Consider the following 23,739-nt stretch of genomic DNA (forward strand, 5'->3'; position numbering starts at 1 on the left):
GCCTGGGAATGAATTTAATATAAGATGTGCAACACCCACTACACTGAAAGCTACAAAACACTGCTGAGAGAAATTGAAGGTGGACTTAATACTTAAAGGATAGAGCATGTTCATAAATTGGAAACTTAATATTATGAAGATGTCAGTCATCTTCAACTCTACAGCTTCAAAGCAATCCTCCCAAATCCCCAGCAGGTTTTTTGAAGAAATTAACAAACTGATTTAAATTTATATGGAAATTCAAAATGCCAAGAATAGCTAGGGCTATCTTGAAGAAGAATCACAAAACCTAGAGGATTGCACTACCCCAGACCAAGAACTATAATAAAACTCTAGTGTGTGTGTGTGTGTGCGCGTGTGTGTGTGTGATATTGTTGCAAGGATAGGCAAAGTAAACAATGATACAAAACAGAATCCAGAAATAAACTCTCCCATGTATGGCTACCTTATTTATGATAAAAGCAACATGCTATAATGTAGTGGGAAAAGGATGGTCTTTCAATAGATGATCTGAGCCATATTAATAACATCCATGTAGGAAAACAAGGTCTCTTGACCTAGCTCATACTATGTGCAAAAAGCAGTATCAGATAAAATTAAAACAAAACAGCTTTCAGCTGGGTGCAGTGTGATGTCAGCACTTTGGGCAGCCGAGGCAGGCAGATTGCTTGAGCTCAGGAGTTCGAGACCAGTCTGGGCAACAATCTATCAAACTCTATCAAAACAATAGAAAAAATTAGCGGGGCGAGGTGGCATGTGCCTCCTGTGGTCCCAGCTATTCAGGAGGCTGAGGTGGGAGGATTGCTTGAGCCCAGGAGGCAGAAGTTGCAATGAGCTGAGATTGCACCACCGTACTCCAACCTGGGTGACAGAGTGAGAGGGTGAGACCCTGTTTTCTAAAAAAAAAAAAAAAAAAAAAAAAAAAAGTTTTTTTTTAAAAACATAAGGAAAGCATTTTTTGACCCTGAAGTAAAGATTTCTTTCTCTCGATTTTGATTTTGATTTTGATTTTGTAGAGACAGCTGCTTTCAAACTCCTGGCCTCAAGTGATCCTCCCACCTCAGCCTCCCAAAGTGCTAGGATTACAGACGTGAGCCACCACACCCAGGCAAGATTCTTAAATAGAATAATAAAATCACTCACTTAAACTATATTAAAATTAAGAACTTTTGTTCACCAAAAGACATTACTGAAAGAGTGAGAAGGCAACCCATAGACTAAAGAAGATATTTGTAGTACTGAAGTTTATTCTGAACTTTCTGCAAATCTGAAAATCTCACAAAGTCCTCTAATCTATATATGTAAAGAATTTCAAAACCCAGCAATCCCATTACTGAATGTATACCCAGAGGAATATAAATCATTCTACCATAAAGACACATGCATGAATATGTTCACTGCAGCACTGTTAACAATAGCAAAGACATGGAATCAACCTAAATGTCCATCAATGACAGATTGGATAAAGAAAATGTGGTGCATATAAACCATGGAATACTATGCAGCCAGAAAAAATGTGGTACATATAAACCATGGAATACTATGCAGCCAGAAAAAGGAATGAGACCACGTCTTTCACGGGAACATGGATGAAGCTGGAGACCATTATACTCAGCAAACTAACGCAGAAACAGAAAACCAAATCCCACCAGCCTGGGACCAAATCCCACCAGCCTGGCCAACATAGTGAAACCCCGTCTCTACTAAAAATACAAAAATTAGCCAGGCATGGTGGCACACAGGCATGGTGGCACATGCCTGTAGTCCCAGCTACTCGGGAGGCTGAGACAGGAGAACTACTTGAACCCAAGAAGTGGAGGTTGTGGTGAGCCGAGATCACGCCACTGCACTCCAGCTTGGGCAACAGAGCGAGACTTCATCTCAAACAGAAAAAAAAAAAAAAGAAAAGAAAACCAAATCCCACACACTCTCACTTCTAAATGGGAGTTAAATGGTAAGAACTTATGAACACAAAGAAGGGGACAACAGACACTGGGGTCTACTTGATGGGGGAGGGTGGGAGGAGGGAGAGGAGCAGAAAATATAACTATTGGGTACTGGGCTTAATATCTGGGTGATGAAATAATCTGTACAACAAACCCCTGTGACACATGTTTACCTATGTAACAAACCTTCCCATGTACTCCCAAACCTAAAATAAGTAAAAAAAAGAAAATAGTTAAAAAAAGAAAAAAACAAACAAACAAAAAAAAAGAATTTCAAAAGAAAGTCAATCCAGAATCATAAACAAAAGCCTTGAACAAACCATTTTTCATCAGAGGATATCCAACCGCAATGAGATACCCCTTCACACCCACTAAGATGGCTAGAATTAAAAAAACAGGGCCAGGCGCGGTAGGTCACGCCTGTAATTCCAGCACTTTGGGAGGCCGAGACGGGCAGGTAACTTGAGGCCAGGAGTTCAAGATCAGCCTGATTAACATGGCAAAACTCAGTCTCTACTAAAAATACAAAAATTAGCTAGGCATGGTGGTGCACACCTGTAGTCCCAGCTACCTGGGAGCCTGAGGCAGGAGAATTGCTTGAACCTGGGAGGCAGAGGTTGCAGTGAGCCGAGATCATGCCACTGCACTCCAGCCTGGGTGACAGAATGAGACTCTGTCTCAAAAATTAAAAATAAAAATAACAGGCCAGGTGTGGTAGCTCACACCTATAATCCCAGCACTTTGGGAGGCCGAAGTGGGCAGATCACCTGAGGTCAGGAGTTCAAGACCAACCTGGCCAACATTGTGAAACCCTGTCTCTACTAAAAACACAAAAAATTAGTTGGGCATGGTGGGGCGTGCCTGTAATCCCATCTACTCGGGAGGCTGAGGCAGAGAGAATCGCTTGAACCCGGGAGACGGAGGTTTCAGTGAGCCGAGATTGCACCACTGCACTCCGGTGTGGGTGACAGAGCAAGACTCCATCTCAAAAAATAATCATCATAATAAAATTAAAAAAAAAAAAAAACAGGTAGTAACAAGTATCAAAGTGGATGTGGAGGAGTCAGCTTATACACTGTGGGTGGAAATGTAAAATGGTATAGTTACTTTGGAAAACAGTCTAGCAATTTTTCAAACGATTAAACACAGAGTCACCATATAACTCAACAGTTCTACTCCTACATATACACCCAAGAGAAATGAGAACATACATGCACTTAAAAACTTCTACGTGACTAGGTACTAGGCTTAGTACCTGCATGATGAAATAATCTGTACATCAAACCCCCATGACACAGGTTTACCTATATAACAAACCTGCACATGTACCCCGAACCTAAAATAAAAGGTAAAAAACAATTCTGGTCGGGCGCGGTGGTTCACTTTGTGAGGCTGAGGCAGGCGGATCACCTGAGGTCCGGAGTTTGAGACCAGCGTGGCCAACATTGCCAAATACCCTCTCTACTAAAAATACAAAAATTAGCCAGGTGTGGTGGCACATGCCTGTAGTCCCAGCTACTCGGGAGGCTGAGGCAGGAGAATTGCTTGAACCCATTGCACTCCAGCCTGGGTAACAAAGTGAGACTCTGTCTCAGAAAAAAAAAAAAAAATATATATATATACACACACACACACACACACACACACATATACACACACACACATATATATGTATATATACACATATATATATCACATATATATGTATATATACACACATATATATATCACATATATATATATGTGATAGCAAAACGGTGGATCCAAGTGTCTATCAACAGACTAATGAATAAACAAAATGTGGCATATCCATACAATTGAATATTATCTGACCATAAAAAAAATGAAATAGGGCTGGGCACGGTGGCTCACACCTGTAATCCCAGCACTTTGGGAGGCCCAGGTGGGCAGATCACCTGAGGTCGAGAGTTTAAGACAGCCTGACCAACCTGGGGAAACCCTATCTCTACTAAAAATACAAAATTAGTCGGGTGTAGTGGCACATGCCTATAATCCCAGCTACTAGGGAGGCTGAGGCAGAAGAATCGCTTGAACCTGGGAGGCGGAGGTTGCAGTGAGCTGAGATCGCGCCATTGCACTCCAGCCTGGGCAACAAGGGCAAAACTACGTCTCAAAAAAAAAAAAAAGAAAGAAATGAAATATTGATACTAGAAGTTCAGTGAACCTTGAAAACCTTATAAATGAAAACAAGCCAGTCACAAAATTACACTTTTTTTTTTTTTTTTTTTTTTGATACTGATTCTCCCTTTGTCCCGGGCTGGAGTACAGTGGCCGGATCTCAGCTCACTGAAAGCTCTGTCTCCCAGGTTTATGCCATTCTCCTGCCTCAGCCTCCCGAGTAGCTGGGACTACAGGCGCCCGCCACCTCGCCCGGCTAGTTTTTTTGTATTTTTAGTAGAGACGGGGTTTCACTGTGTTAGCCAGGATGGTCTCGATCTCCTGACCTCGTGATCCGCCCGTCTCGGCCTCCCAAAGTGCTGGGATTACAGGCTTGAGCCACCGCGCCCGGCCATTGTTGTTTTTTAAGACAGGGTCTCACTCTGTCACCCAGGCTGGAGTGCAGTGACATGATCATGGCTCACCACAGCCTTGACCTCCTGGGCTCAGGTGATCCTCTCACCTCAGCCTCTTGAGTAACTGGGACTACAGGTACCCACCACCATGCCTGGCTAATTTTTGCACTTTTTGTAAAGGCAGGGTTTCATCGTGTTGCCCATGCTGGTCTCAAACTCCTGGGCTCAAGCGATCCGCCCACCTCTGCCACCCAAAATGCTAGGATTATAGGTATAAGCTACCACACCCCACCAAAAGTCCACATATTATATGATTACACTCATTTGAAAGTTCAGAATAAGAAAATTCATAGATAGAAAGTTATTTGTTGCTTAGGGGCTGGGCACAGGGAGTGGGGAGATAAAGGATGATAGTGAAAAGGTATGGAGTTTCTTTTTGAGGCAATGAAAATGTTCTAAAATTGTGGCAATGATTGCACACATCTGTGAATTTATTAAAAACCATTGAATTGGCCAGGCGCGGTGGCTCACGCCTGCAATCCCAGAACTTTGGGAGGCCAAAGTGGGAGGATCACTTGAGGTCAGGGTTTGAGGCCAGCCTGGAAAAAAAGGTGAGACCCTGCCTCTACTAAAAATACAAAACAATTAGCTAGGCATGGTGATGCATGCCTGTAATCCCAGCTACTTAGTAGTTTGAGGCAGGAGAATTGCTTGAACCCGGGAGGTGGAGGTTGCAGTGAGCCGAGATTGCGCCACTGCACTCCAGCCTGGGTAATAGAGCAAGACCCTGTCTCAAAAAAAAAAAAAAGCCATTGAATTGTACACTTTATTTTCACAGTCGCACACCACCACGCCCAGATGATTTTTTGTATTCTTAGTAGAGGCGGGATTTCACCCTGTTGGCCAGGCTGGTCTCAAACTTCTGACCTCATGTGATCTGCCCTCCTTGGCCTCCCAAAGTGCTGGGATTATAGGCGTGAGCCACCGCGCCCAGCCCAGAGTTGTACACTTTAAATGGGAGAATTGCGTGGCATGTAAATTGTATCTTAATAGAACTGCTTCTTTAAAAAGAGGATATCCAAATGAGCAATAAACTTTTAAAAAAAGTATTCAACTTTATTTTACCAGGAAAATACAATTAAAAATCAGTCTTCTGTTAACCAGTGCACGCTTAACATAATGGCTAAAATAAACAACTCAGGATCTACCAAAGTGTTGCCAAGGGTGTGGAATAACTGGAATTATCTTGTACATTCTTATTGAGAGTGTAAATTGGTCAAACACTTTGGGAAATGATTTTGTAGTATCCACGAAAGCAAAAATCATATATACCCTATGATCTAGCAGTTACACTCCTAGATATGTCCCCAACATAAAGGTGTATAATATGTTCACGAAAAGGCATGTATTAGAATATTCGTAGCAGTGCTACTTATAGTAATGGAAACCAAAAGGTATCTGAGACAGGTCTCAATCAATTTAGAAAGTTTTATTAAGGTTAAGGACATGCCTGTGACACAGCCTTGGGCGGTCCTGACAACACGTGCCCAAGGTGGTTGGGGCACAGCTTGGAATTATACATTTCAGGAAGGCATGAGACATCAATCAATATATGTAAGTTGTACATTAGTTCAGTCCGGAAAGGCAGGACAACTCCAAGTGGAGAAGAGGCTTGCAGGTCATAGGTAGATAAGAGACAAACGTTGCATTTTTTTTGAGTTTCTGATTAGCCTTTCACTGAACGCACAATTTACAAGAATAGTCACCTATGCCTTAGTCTGGTTTAGTGAAACAACAGGACAAAGGAAGCAATCAGAAATGCATTTGTCTCATGAGAGCAGACGGATGACTTTGAGTTCTGCCTATCCTTTTTCCACAAGGAATTTCCTGGTGGGCAAATTGTGAGGGAGGTATATAACTTCCTTCGTTTTTTTCTTTCTTTCTTCTTCTTCTTTTTTTTTAATCTTTGTAGGTATCTTATTTAGGAATAGAATGAGAGGCAGGTTTGCCCCATGCAATGCCCATCTTGACTTTTCCCTTTGACCTAGTGATTTTGGGGAGATTTATTTTGCTTTACAGTAGCAACACTCAAGCAACCCATCAGTCATATAATGGATGAATAAATTGAGGCACATTCTTACAATGAAATACTATGTAGCAATAGAATGAGTAATCTGGCCGGGCGCGGTGGCTCAAGCCTGTAATCCCAGCACTTTGGGAGGCCGAGACGGGCGGATCACAAGGTCAGGAGATCGAGACCATCCTGGCTAACACTGCGAAACCCCGTCTCTACTAAAAACACAAAAAAATTAGCCGGGCGAGGTGGCCGCGTCTGTGGTCCCAGCTACTCGGGAGGCTGAGGCAGGAGAATGGCGGGAACCCGGGAGGCGGAGCTTGCAGTAAGCTGAGATCTGGCCACTGCACTCCAGCCTGGGTGACAGAGCGAGACTCCGTCTCAAAAAAAAAAAAAAAAAGAATGAGTAATCTATAATTACAACAATATTGATGAATATCACAAACATATTGTCGCATGAAGTAAACCAGAAATAAAAGTAAAAATTTGTACCTATGCCTGTTTTTATAGGCAAAAAGTACAGGCAAATCTAATCTATGCTCTTAGAAATCAGTATAATGGTTTTTCCTGGAGACTGGACCAAAACTGGGGAGTGGGCTTCAAGAATGGTGGAGGCTGGGCATGGTGGCTCACACCTATAATCCTAACACTTTGGGAGGCTCAGACAGGTGGATGGCTAGAGCCCAGAAGTTCAAGACCAGCCTGGGCAATGTGACAAAACCCCTATCTCTACAAAATATACCAAAATCAGCCAGGCTTGGTGGAACCAGCCTGTGGTCCCAACCACTCAGGAAAGTGATACAGGAGGATCGCTTGATCCTGGGAGGTTGAAGCTGCAGTGAGCTGTGACTGTGACACCGCACTCCAGCCTGAGTGGCAGAGTGAGAACCTGTATAAAAAATATATATATATTAATTATATATGTTAATTTATATATATAATATATATATTAAATAAATAAAAAAGAAGAATGCTGGAAATGTTCTGGATGCTGGTTACACAGGTGTTTTCGATTTGTGAACATTCATTGAAGTACACTTATATAGATTTTCTGTTTATTATACTTCAATAAAAAGGTAAAGAAAAAAAAAAAGGAAGCCATTAATTTTTCTCACTGATCATCCAAGATGTACAAGGGTACGCATCCGGGCTGAATCTATGAGGTCCTCAAGCAGCTGGGCTCCACTGGTCCCTCTGCCCTCTCACCTTCAGTGTATGGCTTTTTGGTGTTGGGGGTTTGTTTGTTTGGTTTGTTTGTTTGTTTGTGATGGGGTTTGGCTTTGTCGCCCAGGCTGGAGTGCAGCAGCAGCCTCCCGGGCTCACAGCGATTCTCCCACTACGGCCTCCAGAGTAGCTGGGACCACAAACACACCACCATGCCCAGCTAATTTTTTATTTTTTGTAGAGACGGGGTTTTGCTATGTTGCCCAGGTGAGTCTTGAACTCCAGATCTCAAGTGATCCTTCCATCTCCGCCTCCCAAAGTGTTGGGATTACAGGCGTGAGCCACCATGCCCGGCTTTCAGCGTGTGGTTTTTACCAGTGTGGTTGCAAAATGACTACTCTTCCTCCAGGTATCTTGTCCTTGCTCCAGTAAGGAGGTGGAAGGACCAAAAGCTTTATGAGGCTTTGTCATTTTATTAAAGCAGGAAATACTGGCTGGACGCGGTGGCTAGCGCCTGTAATCCCAGCACTTTAGGAGGCTGAGGCAGGTGGATCACCTTAGGTTAGGAGTTTGAGACCAGCCTGGCCAACATGGTGAAACACCGTCCCTACTCAAAATACAAAAATTAGCTGGGTGTGGTGGTGGGCACCTGTAGCCCCAGCTACTTGGGAGGCTGAGGCAGGAGAATCGCTTGAACCTGGGAGGTGAAGGTTGCAGTGAGCCGAGATTATGCCATTGTACTCCAGCCTGGGCAACAAGAGTGAAACTCTATCTTAAAAAAAAAAAAAAAGAGAGAAGAAGAAGGAAATATTTTCCAGGGACTTCCGGTTACTTTTTGTAGGCTGGAATTCTGCCACATGGCCAAATCTAACTGCAAGCGATTCTGAGAAGGTGACGATTTTAGTTGGGCACGTTGCTGCTCCAAATAAAATTGTACTTTTTGTCAGTGATAAAGAGAACAGATAATGGGGTGTGGTAGGGGGGAGTTGGCAGTACCCAGCCCAGGGTCGAAGCTTCCAGAGATCTTACATTCTGATGGGGGAGATGGGAGGGTCAACGGAAAACGGTAACCCAGCTTGGTAAATCCTCCGCCGGAATCACAGGTGCTGTAGGAGCAGAGAGGTCTTGAGGAAGCCTTGCCAGAGTAGGAAACACACCTTGGGGGCCATTCCTTGAAGGACTAGCGGAAGTCCTCCAAGCAGAAGAGAGAAAGCCTTTTCAAGCTTGATAGAAAGCATCTTTCAAAGTTATCGGAGATTTCAGTGGAAATTGGGAACCCAATGTTTGGTGTTCCTGAAGTGTGAGGGTCAAAGGCTGAACATGGAGCTGGCGGGGAGGGGGCAGGAAGAAAACAGTCATGAACGTCTGGTATGCCATGAAGAGCAATAGAGCTTTACCCCCAAGAGCTCCTGAAGGGTTTTAAACAAATGAATGACATAATCAGATTAGGATTTTATTTTTTAAAAAGAATGAGATGGGGTCTTGCTATGTTGTCCAGGCTGGTCTTGAACTCCTGGGCTCAAGTGATCCTCCTTCCTCAGCCTCCCAAAATGCTGGGACTACAGGTGGGAGCCACTGCACCTGGCCCAGATTTTAAATAGCTAGCAGTACATCACCTGACACAATTATAAGGGTTAGTTGAATGGAGGCAGCCATGTGCATGGAGAATATGTGAAGTATAATAATAGACACGGGGTGGAGGAATGTTCTGAGATAGAAGGAGCAGCAACAGGGTTTTTGCAACAGTCTGGATGGAATATGACAAATATTTCAATCAGGGCTACAGGAAGAAGGATAGAAAGTTCTCTGTGCTCCAAATGTGACATAGTTTGCTTATTAAGGTAGGATTCTTAGAAAGAAAAAAAAAAAACGTGGGCTTCTTTTCTGATACTGGTTCCCTTCCACTTCCTACCAAATCCTTGATGAAGAGGGGAATTCAAGGGGGAGGTAGGAGAAGGGAAACCCTTCAAGAAGCCATTGTTATGGGAAGAAATATTGGTGGGATCCTGGGTTCTGAAGTCCCTTCTCTTCCTTTGCTGTTGAAATGTTGGCCCTCCCTTTCCTTCTCTCCTCTTCTCATTTCCTGTTCCCTAGCTAGTCCTCTACACCCTTGGCTTCTCACTACCTATTTGCTGCTAACTGCCCATCTTGATCTTCAGATTTCTTTCTTTAGTGGTTGACATGACCCTTTATATCCCACTGTCTCAACATCTTCACCATCAGGCCTTACACATTCTCAAACTTAATGTAGTAAACTGAACACACTATTTTCTGCCTTTCTGTATCTCTTTACCTGCATGGATGGCACCATCCACCCAGTTAAAAGGGATCAGAATATGCCAGTCCAAACTGTGCCACTTTGGCATAAGTATGATTTTGAGCTGGAAGGCATTTAAGAAACACTTAAAAGCAGAGTATAAAATTCCCCTTACGAAGGAAAGTGTCTCTCTTCCCCTCTCCCATATCAAGAGGAGAATAACTCATATCACAAGAGACAGAAAGTCAGCACCAACTTGAATCTGCATAAACAAATCTTACTAAAATAGCCATTATCTTCCGTTAGTGCCTCCCATGTATTTACCTTCCCATAATTTACTGCCCCTAGATGCCCAAATCCCGCTTCTTTTGTCTTGTTATGTATCCACAACTTGTCCTTTGTTAAAATGGCATATAAGCCCCCATTCCTAATTGCTTCTCCTGTTTTCACTTCTTCCCTGTGAAGTTCTCACATGCTTGTGAAATAACCTTTCTGTTCATCTGCTTTTTCTCAGTTTCATTTGCAGGCCCCAGATACTAAACCTACCAGGTAGAGGAAAAGGGTTTTCTCCTGTCTGTAATCCACCGTCTAGAATTCTGGCAGTCTTCCCAGCCTCTTCCCTTACTCTCCTGTCTTGCATTCACTTAGTCTCCGACACTGGTGAGCCACCTGAGCCCTGTGCTGCTGTAAAACAGGTGAGTTAAGAAATTTACCCATCGTTTTGTTTTCCAAAACCCTCCAACCTTTTGTGTTCCAACGAAACAGCTAAAGGCAAAAAACCACCCTGCTCACACATATTCCATAGAAAGCCTCATCTCCATCCTTCCTTATAAGATTCATGTATGACTCTTTTGTTTCGCTGCCTCTATGAAACCTCAGGTCCCCTTCGTTTTCCCTGAGATGTTATTAATTAATGAACATGTTTTCGATTGCAATGGCCCGAATAAAACCACCTCTGTAATTGTCTGGTACATTTTGTCTTTGATGTCAGTAAGTCATTCCTGATTCTATCTCCTAAGCTAAGTAGCTGTTGAACGTCCCCTCCTTTCCCTCCCACTGCCCGTTCACCAGCTTTTACCTGGATAACTGTAGCGGTCTCCTAAATGGTTTCAAGGACTCGGCTTTCTTCTTCTCCACCCCATTCTTCACATTACTGCTAGAACGATCTTTCTGAAAAGCAAGTCATTATCCAATCTCTGTTTCCCAGTCTAACTTTGAAGACACACTACCCCCTCCACCCGCCCCACACATGCACGCACACAATCCATGAGTACACTGAATTACTTGGGTGAAATACTGTGCTTTCTCTCATCTCTTTTTTTTTTTTTTTTTTAGACAGAGTCTTGCTCTGTTGTCCAGGCTCCTGGAGTGCAGTGGTGCAATGTCTGCTCACTGCAACCTCCACCTCCCAGATTCAAGTGATTCTCATGCCTCAGCCTCCCGATTAGCTGGGATTACAGGCGCCTGCCACCACACTCGGCTAATTTTTTGTATTTTTACTACAGACGGGGTTTCACCATGTTGGCCAGGCTGGTCTCGAACTCCTGACCTCAGGTGATCTGCCTGCCTCGGCCTCCCAAAGTGCTGGGATTACAGGCGTGAGCCACCGCACCTGGCCTCCCATAGCTTTTTGTGCTTTCTTCTATCATTCTTTTTTGTCACATTGTATTATAACTGTTAACTTGTTTGTTTCCTTCCTCCCTCCACTAGGCTGTGAGTTTCCTGAGGATAGAAACTTCATTTTATTTATCTTTGTATTCCTAGGCCTGGTACAATACCTGACATGTATCAGCATTTACTATAAGTACTATAATACCAAGTGTCACTTGAATGCTAAATGCCACCTAATCCTCACAATCGCCTTCTCAAATATGCACAAATGTTTATATTTCAATGAGTTGGACAATGTACATGTTCTCATTAACATCCTTTTATTCAGCGTAGTTGATAATTTAAGCATAAGAATATTCTTTTTATCCCATCTGAAATCCCAAAGATACAAGAATAAAAAGTTTTCCTAATCATTTAACATGTATTCTGCCCACTTTTTTTTTTTTTTTGAGACGGAGTCTTGCTCTGTCGCCCAGGCTGGAGTGCAGTGGCGCAATCTCCGCTCAATACAAGCTCCACCTCCCGGGTTCACACCATTCTCCTGCCTCAGCCTCCCGAGTAGCTGGGACTACAGGCGCCCGCCACCATGCCCGGCTAATTTTTTTTGTATTTTTAGTACATCCGTGTTAGCCAGGATGGTCTCGATCTCCTGACCTCGTGATCCGCCAGCCTCAGCCTCCCAAAGTGCTGGGATTACAGGCGTGAGCCACTGCGCCCGGCCCACTTAACTTCTTAAGTCTTGAGGATCACCATTTCCTTTTATTCCAAAAGAGGGACTGCTCTGGTAAGTGCTGCAGACCCAAAATGTACATGGGGTGGAGCTTTTAGTGAGTGGAAGGGGCTTTCATGACTACCTTTTTTTTTTTTTTTTTTTGGGGAGCCCGGGTCTCACTCTGTCGCCCAGGCTGGAGTGCAGCGGAGCGATCCCAGCTCACTGCAACCTCCGCCTCCCAGGTTCAAGCGATTCTCCTGCTTCAGCCTCCTGAGTAGCTGGGATTACAGGCACGCGCCACCAGGCCCAGCTAATTTTGGATGTTTCGTAGAGACAGGGTTTCACCACGTTAGCCAGGCTGATCTTGAACTCCTGATCTCTAGTGATCCACCCGCCTCAGCCTCCCGAAGTGCTGGGATTAGAGGTGTGAGCCACCGCGCCTGGCAACTACCTTTTCTTCAGAGTTCCCTCTGTTCTCTTCCTTTGATAGCCGAGAGGCAAGCCAGGGAATGACCTCCTTTGCGTGTCTTCCCCCATCTGCCCTCACTATAGGAACTCCTAGAAGGACCAGGACAGACACAAGGATGGAAGAGAAAAGGACAGAACAATTAATGCAACTGTGACTCTGGGCTTGGGGAAATATTCTCTTCAGTACACACATCTATTTATTTATTTGTTTATTTATTTATTTTTGAGACAAGGTCTCACTTTGTCACCCAGGTTGGAGTGCAGTGGTGCAAACTCGGCTCACTACAACCTCCTCCTCCCAGGTTCAAGCGATTCTCCCACCTCAGCCTCCAGAGTAGCTGGGACTACAGGAACACGCCACCATGCCTGGCTAATTTTTGTATTTTTGGTAGAGGCGGAGTTTTGCTATGTTGCCTAGGTTGATTTCCAACTCAGAGCTCAAGTGATCCGCTCACCTTGGCCTACCAGAGTGCTGGAATTACAAGAGTGAGCCACCACGTCTGGTCTTTTTAATTTTAAATTCACGAGGTACATATGCAGGTTTAGATTCAGGGCGTAAATATGCAGGTTTTGTTACATGGGTATATTTTGTGATGCTGAGGTTTGAGCTACTGATCCCATTGCCCAAATAGTGAACATAGTACCTGAAAGTAGGTTTCAACGCTTGCCCTCTTTCCTTCCTCCTCCCTTTTGGAATCTCCAGTGCTTATTGTTCCTATCTTTGTGTCCATGTGTACAAGATGTTTAGCTCCCACTTAAAGTGAGAACATGCAGTATTTGGTTTTCTGTTTCTGCATTAATTCACTTAGGATAATGGTCTCCAGCTGCATCCATGCTGCTGCAAAGGACATGATTTCATTCTATTTATTTATTTATTTAGATACACAGTTTTGCTCTTGTTGTCCAGGCTGAAGTGCAATGGCGCGATCTTGGCTCACTGCAACCTCCACCTCCTGGGTTCAAGCAATTCTCCTGCCTCAGCCTCCTGAGTAGCTGGGATTATAGGCACCTGCCACCACGCCCAGCTAGGTTTTTGTATTTTTAGTAGAGATGGGGTTTTGCCATGTTGGCCAGGTTGGTCTCAAACTCCTGACCTCAGGTGATCCACCCACCTCGGCCTCCAAAGTGCTGGGTTTACAGGTATGAGGCACCGCACTGGGCCGATTGCATTCTTTTTTATGACTACATAGTATTCCATGGAATATATGGACCACATTTTCTTTATCTAATCTACCATTGATGAACATCTAGGCTGATTCCATGTCTTTGCTATTGTGGATAGTGCTGCGAAAAATGTACAGGTGCATTTGTCCTTTTGGTAGAAAGATTTATTTCCCTTTGTGTATATACCCAGTAGTGAGACTGCTGGGTTGAATGGTAATTCTATTTTTAATTCTTTGAGAAAACACCAAACTGCTTTCCACAGTGGCTGAACTAATTTACATTCCCACCAACAGTGTGTTGAGTTCCCTTTTCTCTGCTACCTCACCAACATCCATTATTTTCTGACTTTAATAATAGCCATTCTAACTAGTGTAGATGGTATCTCATTGTGGTTTTGATTTGCATTTCTCTGATGATTAGTGATGTTGAGCATTTTTTCATATGTTTATTGGCCACTTGTACTCTTCTTTTGAGAAGTGTCCGCTCATGCCCTTTGCCCACGTTTTGATGGAATTATTTGTTTTTTTCTTGCTGATTTAAGTTCCTTATAGATTCTGGTATTAGTTCTTTGTTGGAGGCACAGTTTGTTAATATTTTCTCCTATTCTTTAGGCTGTTTACTCTGTTGATAGTTTCTTTTGCTGTGCAGGAGCTCTTTAGTTTAAGTAGGTCCCATCTGTCATTTTTTTGTTTTTGTAGAATGTGCTTATTTTCCCTGACTTTTCAGTCAGAATTTACAATCAACGGGAGTGTAATTGATCCAGTGGAGACCCAGGATAAAAGGGTGTAATTGCCTAGAGAATCTTTTCTGTTAAACATCATTCATCTTACTTCCCTTATCCCTTTGCCTCCAAACCTGTTTCCAAAACAAAAGCATTGCTCCGAGGAAGTGCTTGCACAGTGATAGATAGCCCACGTGGGGAAAGGCTGGGAGAATCATGCAGAAGAGAAACCGAGAGAGATGGAGAGCGCATTCTGGCCAGCCACTTTTCTTGTCATCAATCACTGTTTGCCCCGCAGTAGTGGGCTGGGTGAGCGCAGCCTTATAATTAAAATTCTCTATTCTAACCTGTCCTCACATCTTTAAAATGATTCATTGAGAAGTCTGGGTTAAGGCCGGGCGCGGTGGCTCAAGCCTGTAATCCCAGCATTTGGGAGGCCGAGATGGGTGGATCACGAGGTCAGGAGATCGAGACCATCCTGGCTAACACGGTGAAACCCCATCTCTACTAAAAAATACAAAAAACTAGCCGGGCGAGGTGGCGGGCGCCTGTAGTCCCAGCTACTCGGGAGGCTGAGGCAGGAGAATGGCGTGAACCCAGGAGGGGGAGCTTGCAGTGAGCTGAGATCCGGCCACTGCACTCCAGCCTGGGTGACAGAGCGAGACTCCGTCTCAAAAAAAAAAAAAAAAAAAAAGAGAAGTCTGGGTTAAAAGGTTTAAGGAAGAAGCCAAATTGTGAGTTTTGGGGGAAAGGACGATCATCATCTTTAAAAGAACTTTTGGTTTCCAAAGAAATATGTATAGAACTAAATGCACAGATTTTCTTTTCCATTTTTATTTTTTTAGCCAATTCCCAAAGCCCTAAATCACATTTTCCTTTAGATTTAAACTCTAGAAAAACATTATTATTATTATTACTATTATTATTATTATTATTATTATTATTATTTGAGACAGGGTCTTGCTTCATTGTCCGGGCTGGAGTGCAGTGGCACAATCTCAGCTCACTGCAACCTCCACCTCCAGTGCTGAGGCGATTCTCCTGCCTCAGACTCCCAAGGGGCTGGGATTACAGGCCCGTGCCACCACACCTGGCTAATTTTTGTATTGTTAGTAGACATGGGTTTCACCATGTTGGCCAGGCTGATCTTGAACTCCCAACCTCAAGTGATCTACCCACCTCACACTCCCAAAGTGCTGGGATTACAGGCATAAGCCACTGTGCCCAGCCTAGGAAGACATTCTTGTCTTCTCTAGTTCACCCTCCACCACTGTCTCCTCTCTGGAGAGCCCCCTAAATGGCTACACAAAACAGCTAAACCACCTTTCTTCCCCCTGTGACCTTGCCCATACAGTGCCTCCTCTGAGTGCTTGTTCCTATCCCATCTCCTTGCAAAGGTACTAGAAAGTATTACAGCTGAGGTTCAGACATATTCATCTGTTACCCATTTACTAGTCAGAGAAATTAAATTATTTGATTGAAGGAGTTCTGCTTCAAGCGACAGAAGAATGTTCCACCCTCCAGTAATGACATAGAGGACTAATTGAGTCTCTTTCCAGCTTCTGTCCTGAAAAGCAAACAATCAAACAAACAAAAAATAAAAGACATTGTGATACTCAGAAGCTCAGTACATATATAGAGGATACTTGACCTCTATATACAAAATAACTCACAAATGCACAATTGGATTATTAATAGTGTTATCTCACAGGAGTAGAATCAGGTAACCTTTACTTTCATCTTAGTATTTTCATATAACAAAGATGTATTATGTAAAAATATTAGGAAAAGTCCATCTATTTTCAATCTGACAGAAAAAGTATTGTTTTAATACCAAGATTAGCTTTTTCTGACATAAACTATTTTCAAGAGTTTAGGACAGGCTGGGCACAGTGGCTCACACCTGTAATCCCAGCACTTTGGGAGGCTGAAGTAGGCAGATCACCTGAGGCCAGGAGTTTGAGACCAGCCTGGCCAACATGGCAAAACCCCATCTCTATTAAAAATACAAAAAAATTAGCTGGGCGTGATGGCACATGCCTGTAATCCCAGCTACTCAGGAGGCTGAGGCACAAGAATCGCTTGAACTTGGGAGGCAGAGGCTGCAGTGAGCTGAGATCACGCCACTGCACTCCAGCCTGAGCAGCAGAGCCAGACCCTCTTTCAAAAAAAAAAAAAAAAAAGGTTTAAGACAAAAAAGGAAAGCTCACTTTCTATCAAAAATAAGCCTCCAAAAGACAATAACAGGGCTGAGTGTGGTGGCTCATGCCTGTAATCCCAGTACTTTGGGAGGCCGAGGCAGGCAGATCACCTGAAGTCAGGAGTTCAAGACCAGCCTAGTCAACATGGTGAAACCCTGTCTCTACTAAAAATACGAAAATTAGCCAGGCATGATGGTGGGCACCTATAATTCCGCAACTCGGGAGGCTGAGGCAGGAGAATCGCTTGAACCTGGGAGGTGAGCCACTCAACCTCCGCCACTGCACTCCAGCGTGGGCAACACAGTGAGACTCTATCTCAAAAAAAGACAATAACAGTAACTTGAAAGAGGCTCCTCTTCACTTCTGCCACCTAACCCATAACTCCACCCATTTCTCCGCTGGACTTACCTCATTCACAGGGATCAGAATACTGAATTGTTGCCTGTTCATCTGTAAAATGAAATAAGACATATAATTACTTTGAGGATCTCCTATATTCAGAGGGAAAATGCTTCATAAAAGCTACTGCTTTAGCCCTTTCCAGAGAATCTCTACAGGTTATGATATTCAGAATTACAAGAAAGTTTCAATCACTAATATTTGTACATTGTGACAAATTATTAATCATAGCAAAAATAATGGAAATGGCCCTTTGAGAACGATGGTTCACATTGTTCTCTTCTTGGTCTAAGGACCACATCATATCAAATGTCTCTAGTGTACGCAACTTAAAAATGGCACACAACTGAATTAAAATATTTTAGGAGATTAGATAATTTAATTACGTGCTACTTGGCTTGGGAAGGAGTATTTGTAAAATTAAGAGAGAAGCCATGAAGAATGAGGCAGAAGTAGGTTGGGAGATGCAGGTAAGATCTCAGCTCTCATTTCAGCCCAGCCCTCTCACCTGGCAGGTAGTAGTCATAGACCTTGATGGTTGCTGGTTTCAAGTTGGTGACCAGCACACTTTGGCTGATGGTGAAGGTATAAGTCTGAGTGTTCTTACTGAGCTGTGGGGAAGACAGATGAAACAATACCTTAGAACTAAAATGAAAATTACACTCTATGCAACGTGGAGTTAAAAGACCCTTGCTGTCTTCATGTAGATTTTCTGAAACCCCACCAGGAACGGTGGCTCACGCCTCTAATCCCCGCACTTTGGGAGGCCGAGGTGGGTGAATCACCAGAGGTCAGGAGTTCCAGACCAGTCTGGCGAACATGGTAAAACCCCATCTCTACTAAAAATACAAAAATTAGCCGAGCATGGTGGCTGGCACCTGTAATCCCAGCTACTCAGGAGGCTAAGGCAGGAGAATCGCTTGAACCTGGGAGGCGGATGTTGCAGTGAGTCGAGATGGCACCACTGCACTCCAGCCTGGGTGATAAAGCGGCACTGCATCTCAAAACAAACAAACAAACAAACAAACATTCTGAAACTCTCTACCTACCTCTGCCCTATGACAGTCTGCCCTAAGACATTGCCTCCTGCTGACTTCCTGGCTCTTTCTTCTTAGGATCTTACAGCTCTCTGGCCCTCTTGTGAACTGGTTCCCTTTGTTCATGGTCTACGCTGACCCATGGTTTCTCCACTAAATTAGTCAAAGTGGCCAAAGAAAGCAGAGGCTTGCATTTTACTCCAACAGTTCTACGCCCCTTACTGGTTTGCTTTCTTCAATCTGGTCCCTGAGCAAATGATACCTCCTCAAAGGGGCTTTCCTTGAACACCTTATTTAAAAATAGTCACATCCCTGGCCTGCCTCACCAGCACTCTTTATCCCCTTATGCTGCATAACACTTATTACTACCGAAAAAAAAAAAGTGCGCGTATACACATATACATGTAATTTTAAAGAACTTGAATATTGTTGTCTCTCCACTAGAATATCAGCACTCTTAGGCCAGGTATCATATCTATTGTTTTCATTGCCACGTCTCCATCACTTAGAAAAGTGACTGGCATATGTTGGTTGCTCAGTAAATATTTGTTGAATAAATTAGCAAATGGAGAATCTAAGGCAATTGTATAAGTTACTTTACTATAACAAGAAAATAAATCCCAGCTATTTGGGAGGCTGAGGTGGGAGGATCATTTAAGCCCAGGGGTGGAGATTATAGTGAGCCAAGATTGGGCCACTGAAGTCCAGCCTGGGCAACAGAGTGAGACCCTGTCTCAAAAAAAAAAAAAAAAAAAATTATAAATTTAGGTATAGAGCTATTAACGCCTAATTGGAAGGGATTTCCAAAGTTCTTCAGGTATAGTGCCTCTCAAAGTGTGGTCAAGAGACCTCCCCTACTCCAGGGATCCCTGAGATTGCATCAGAGTATCTGAGAGGTCAGAATTATTTTTAGAATGATATTAAGACTTTTTTTTTCCACTCTCATTCTCTTACAAATATACAGGAGATTGTTTCCTTCTGGGGAAAGAGATTTAAAAAACTAAAAAATAAACAAGTATACAGTAGAGTTATCAGAGGCTACTTTATGTGTAATATTGCAATGGTTTGAACGTAGGAATAAATGTAAAATTTCATTCTCTTTGATTAAGCCAGATATTAAAGCAAAAATGCAAAACAATGTCACTATTCTTATTTTTTTGTTTTGGAAAATAGTTATTTTCTTTTTCTTTTTCTTTTCTTTTTTTGAGATGGAGTCTCACTCTGTTGCCCAGGCTAGAGTATAGTGGCACGATCTCGGCTCGCCACAACCTCTGCCTCCTGGGTACAAGCGATTCTTCTGCCTCAGCCTCTCAAGTAGCTGGGACTACCGGCGTGCGCCACCACACCCAGCTAATTTTTGTATTTTTAGTAGAGACGGCGTTTCACCATATTGACCAGGCTGGTCTCAAACTCCTGATCTTGTGATCTGCCCTCCTCAGCCTCCCAAAGTGCTGGAATTACAGGCATGAGCCATCATGCCTGGACAGAAAATAGTTATTTTCATAAAAATGTTATTTATATTAAGATGTAGTGAGTTTATTACTGTTTTTAAATTAATTAATAAATATTTTAAGATTATCTCAGTTTTAATTTCTAACATGATAAAGACCAATAGTTAAAACCCACTCCACTGAAAGTTGTTTGAGGCCCTCAGTAAATTAAGAGTGTAAGGGGATCCTGAAACAAAGAACTTTTAGAACCACTGTTCTTTTCTATCATTTGGTCACCATAACGAATTAAAGCCAATGACTAACATGAACCAAAAGAAAGCTGGGGTAGGGCCGGGGGCGGTGGCTCACGCCTGTAATCCCAGCACTTTGGGAGGCCGAGGTGGGTGGATCACGAGGTCAGGGGTTCGAGACCAGCCTGACCAACATGGTGAAACCCCGTCTCTACTAAAAATACAAAAATTAGCTGGGCGTGGTGGCAGGTGCCTGTAATCCCATTTACTCGGGAGGCTGAGGCAGGAGAGTTGCTTGAACCCGGGAGGCGGAGGTTGCAGTGAGCCGAGATCGCACCACTGCACTCCAGCCTGGGCGACAAAGCGAGACTCCATCTCAAAAAAAAAAAAAAAGAAAAAGAAAAAAAAAAAGAAAGCTGGCTAGTAGCAGTTTTAATATCTGACTAAATGGCAACTAAGGCAAGGAAAAAAATGTGTGTGTGTGCATGTGTGGTGTAGGAATCTAAGGCAAAAGTATTTGATATAAATATATACACATATATAGTAATGGGGAAAAGATAGTATGTACTAATATAAGGAAAATTTAAGAAGATATGTTCATAATATATATATCTAATTATATAGTCTCAAATATATCAGGAAACGACAGCCAAAAATGTATGGATAAACGGATAAATCAAATATCACAATTAGAGGCCGGGGGCAGTGGCTCACACCTATAACTCCAGCACTTTGGGAGGCCTAGGTGGCCAGATCACTTGAGGTCAGGAGTTCAAGACCAGCCTGGCCAACATGGTGAAACCCTGTCTCTATCCAAAAAATACTAAACAAACAAAGAAACAAACTCCATCATAATTGGATATTTTAACATATGCTTTTCAGAAACTGTTAAATCAAGCAGAAAAATAAGCAGAGTTATCAAACACATGAACAACAGAAATAATGATCTCAGACTTCTAGATCAGAATCCAGGCCCAAGAGAAAAAAAATAGATGTTCTTTTGGAGTGCACACTGAACACTTGCAAAAACAGATCACGGATTAGGTCATGGAAGAAACTTCAGCACATTCCAGGCAATCAGGATCATGAAGACTCTGTTCTCAGACCATAATGCAACAAAATTAGACATCAGGAACAAAAGGATGGCTTTAAAACTTTCATGTGTTTCCCAACAAATTAAGAAATATAAGTGAATGACAATGAAAACGCTACTTGTCTGAGATTGTGGGACAGGGATGGCATGTACCTTGAGGGACATTTATAGTACAAGTTCATTAAAGAATAAGGAAGACTATATATGTGAATAAGGTCATCCTCTGGTGAAATTGATCAAGACCACAAGGGAGAAGATACACAGAAAAGAGGAAATAACCACAGATACCATCATTAGCACTGGCTTTTAGACCATTAGACCTGATGCTTCAGATTAGAAGCCAACTGGCAGATTTGGCAGGACACACTGAGGAGCAAGCAGTTCATCACCGTCTCGGACATGGTGTCATAGAAATCAGACTCCCCAGGTTCTGCTCCCACCCTAGACACGGACAGATGGGATGACTCGGACAAGCCACTCTCTCTCCAAGTCTCAGTCGGTTGCTGTAAGACTTGAATAAGTTATGTGTGAAAGTATCAGAGACTTGGCAAAGTTTTAAACCGCAACATCATGATTACAGGGTAGTGCCTGATAAGCTAACCCGAGCTATGTCAAAAGAAGCTATACACGGCTCACACAACGTGAACAAAACCCTGGTTCCCGGGAAGATAGGAAACACAGTTAGATGATCGGGTTGGTGGCTGGGCAGGGGGTCGGAAATGGATGTTACTAACAACAGCATCTTTTGATTTGGGATATTCCTGTCTATTGGTTATATACAATAAGGATAACTTTGTTCCTTGTGTGGAGTGGAATATCATGAAAAGGAGCATTGTTAACAATTTTTAGAACGTTGTTAGTCCTTGAGAACTTCTTGCTTTATTAAAATGAAAGGTTATATACGATGTCTGATTAATATTAAGTAATATTAACATTATGTTAAAATGATACAAATGGCTATAGAGTAATGAGGGCTTACTCTGTACCAGGTACAGTCCTAGATATTTTTACATGTCTTAAATAATTTAGTTTTTTCTAGAACTCTAAGAGATAACTATTTTGACCCCTACCCACACACATTTTACAGCTAACTTTCAACAATTTGTCCAGTTACACAGCCAGTGCCAGAACCAAGATTGCAGCCCAGGCAGTCTGGCTTCAGAGCTTCTGCTATTAACTACTATAGCATACTCTAGAGTTGCAATGTCACTTGTGGCTATTGAGCGCTTGAAATGAGGCCAGACAGAATTGAGACGCGCTGACAGTGCTGTAAAGGTGTGGTACAGAAAAAAAAAAAAAGAATGTAGATATCTCATTAATATTTCTGTATATTAATTGTATAGTAAAATGGAAATATTTAGGGTATATAGGCTTGCATAAAATATACCATTAAATTTAATTTCATCTGTTCCTCTACTTTTTAAATGTGGCTACCAGAACTCTTTAAACAATGTAAATGGCTCACATTATAGGTCTGTTGGACAGGGCTTCTCTAGAGGCACAACGGGGTGTTTTATGATATACCAGCATGGAGGCAGAACTCATGGCATGGTGTGGACTCGCTCCCAGGCCCCTCATCCCCATGTGTGTGACACCCATATATACAGATTAGAAGAGAAGTCATGAAGATCCATAAGCAATCCAGTTCTTTGATCTAGTTCCTGAATACCTACCTCATCCAAGTAAATATTAAGTGTGTCAGTTCCAAATTCAACCTTCTTCACCAGGGGTTGCTGGAGAAGCTGCATAAGAGAGGGAGAAAAACAGAGACTAAGAGCCAGAGCCTTCCCTATCCCCTAGGGTAGTCTTCCAAAGCTCTGCCATGATCAAGGAAACAATATATACTGTGGAAAAGGTAGGAAAAGGGAACTGAGACTATTACGAGTTGCGTGTCATATGTCTGCTACAACCTTGCAGCCCATTTAAATAATCCAATCATGAGTTTGTATGTATGTGTATATATACATATATACATATATACACACACATGTACATATATGCACATATATACATGTACCTATATCTACATATGTATATATACACACACCGTGTATATGGATGCCATATATATATGAAAACTACTTTTCTTACAAATGTACATACATATACATACATATATATATATGTATATACATGCCATGTATATATGTGTGTGTGTATATATACACACACATGCCATGATGCCCATTTTACCAGTTTTTTTGATTATACTGTCAGGTCCCCTCACAGCTAGATAAATGAAGAAAACAGAAGTAACTTACTAACTGACTGGTGCCCTCCCTGGGACTGAACCCAGATAGCATCTTCACTTCCACAATCACCATATTGGAAGAGCTACGGCTCCCCACATAACTGAGAGCAGGAAGAAGAAAACACATGTGAGCCTATTACTTCAGTGCACTCTGCATCCCCAACACACATACACACACACACACACACGTGCACACACACACACGTGTCCCACCTCAGCTCCACAGACCAGGTGCTCTGCCGGCCACCAGCACCCCAGCTTTCCTCACCTGGTGTGAATAGCGAGAGTCAAGGATCGAGGTGAAGTCAGTTGCTCACATCTAGCTTTTCCCATTTCCACGCTAAGACTAAAGGTCTTCATATTTTTAAGAGGGAGAATATTGTATCTCAACACCGTCTGGTAGGAAAAATAGCCAAATCAGAGTTG

At 42.8% G+C, this 23,739-nt stretch overlaps 1 protein-coding gene and 1 long non-coding RNA gene across 2 annotated transcripts in view; both read right to left on the minus strand.

The window, feature by feature from the left end:
- Nucleotides 1-8,499: 8,499 nt before the first annotated feature.
- Nucleotides 8,500-13,036, minus strand: LOC116268834. Its single transcript, XR_004176002.1, has 3 exons — nucleotides 12,750-13,036; nucleotides 11,054-11,145; nucleotides 8,500-10,659 (listed from the first exon to the last, which is right to left on the minus strand). It is a non-coding gene; the product is annotated as an uncharacterized LOC116268834 (long non-coding RNA).
- Nucleotides 13,037-15,469: 2,433 nt separating this feature from the next.
- A2ML1 (alpha-2-macroglobulin like 1) overlaps nucleotides 15,470-23,739 on the minus strand; it is a 55,426-nt gene continuing 47,156 nt past the window's right edge. The window contains exons 31-36 of the mRNA XM_031650266.1: nucleotides 23,582-23,709; nucleotides 23,324-23,414; nucleotides 22,736-22,804; nucleotides 17,760-17,862; nucleotides 17,261-17,302; nucleotides 15,470-16,218 (exon numbers count right to left, since the gene is read on the minus strand). Coding sequence (XP_031506126.1) covers nucleotides 17,262-17,302; nucleotides 17,760-17,862; nucleotides 22,736-22,804; nucleotides 23,324-23,414; nucleotides 23,582-23,709 — 432 coding nt within the window. The 3' untranslated portion in view covers nucleotides 15,470-16,218; nucleotide 17,261. The remainder of the gene's footprint in view (nucleotides 16,219-17,260; nucleotides 17,303-17,759; nucleotides 17,863-22,735; nucleotides 22,805-23,323; nucleotides 23,415-23,581; nucleotides 23,710-23,739) is intronic.

The sequence above is a fragment of the Papio anubis genome, chromosome 9 (assembly GCF_008728515.1).
Source record: "Papio anubis isolate 15944 chromosome 9, Panubis1.0, whole genome shotgun sequence".
NCBI lineage: Eukaryota > Metazoa > Chordata > Mammalia > Primates > Cercopithecidae > Papio > Papio anubis.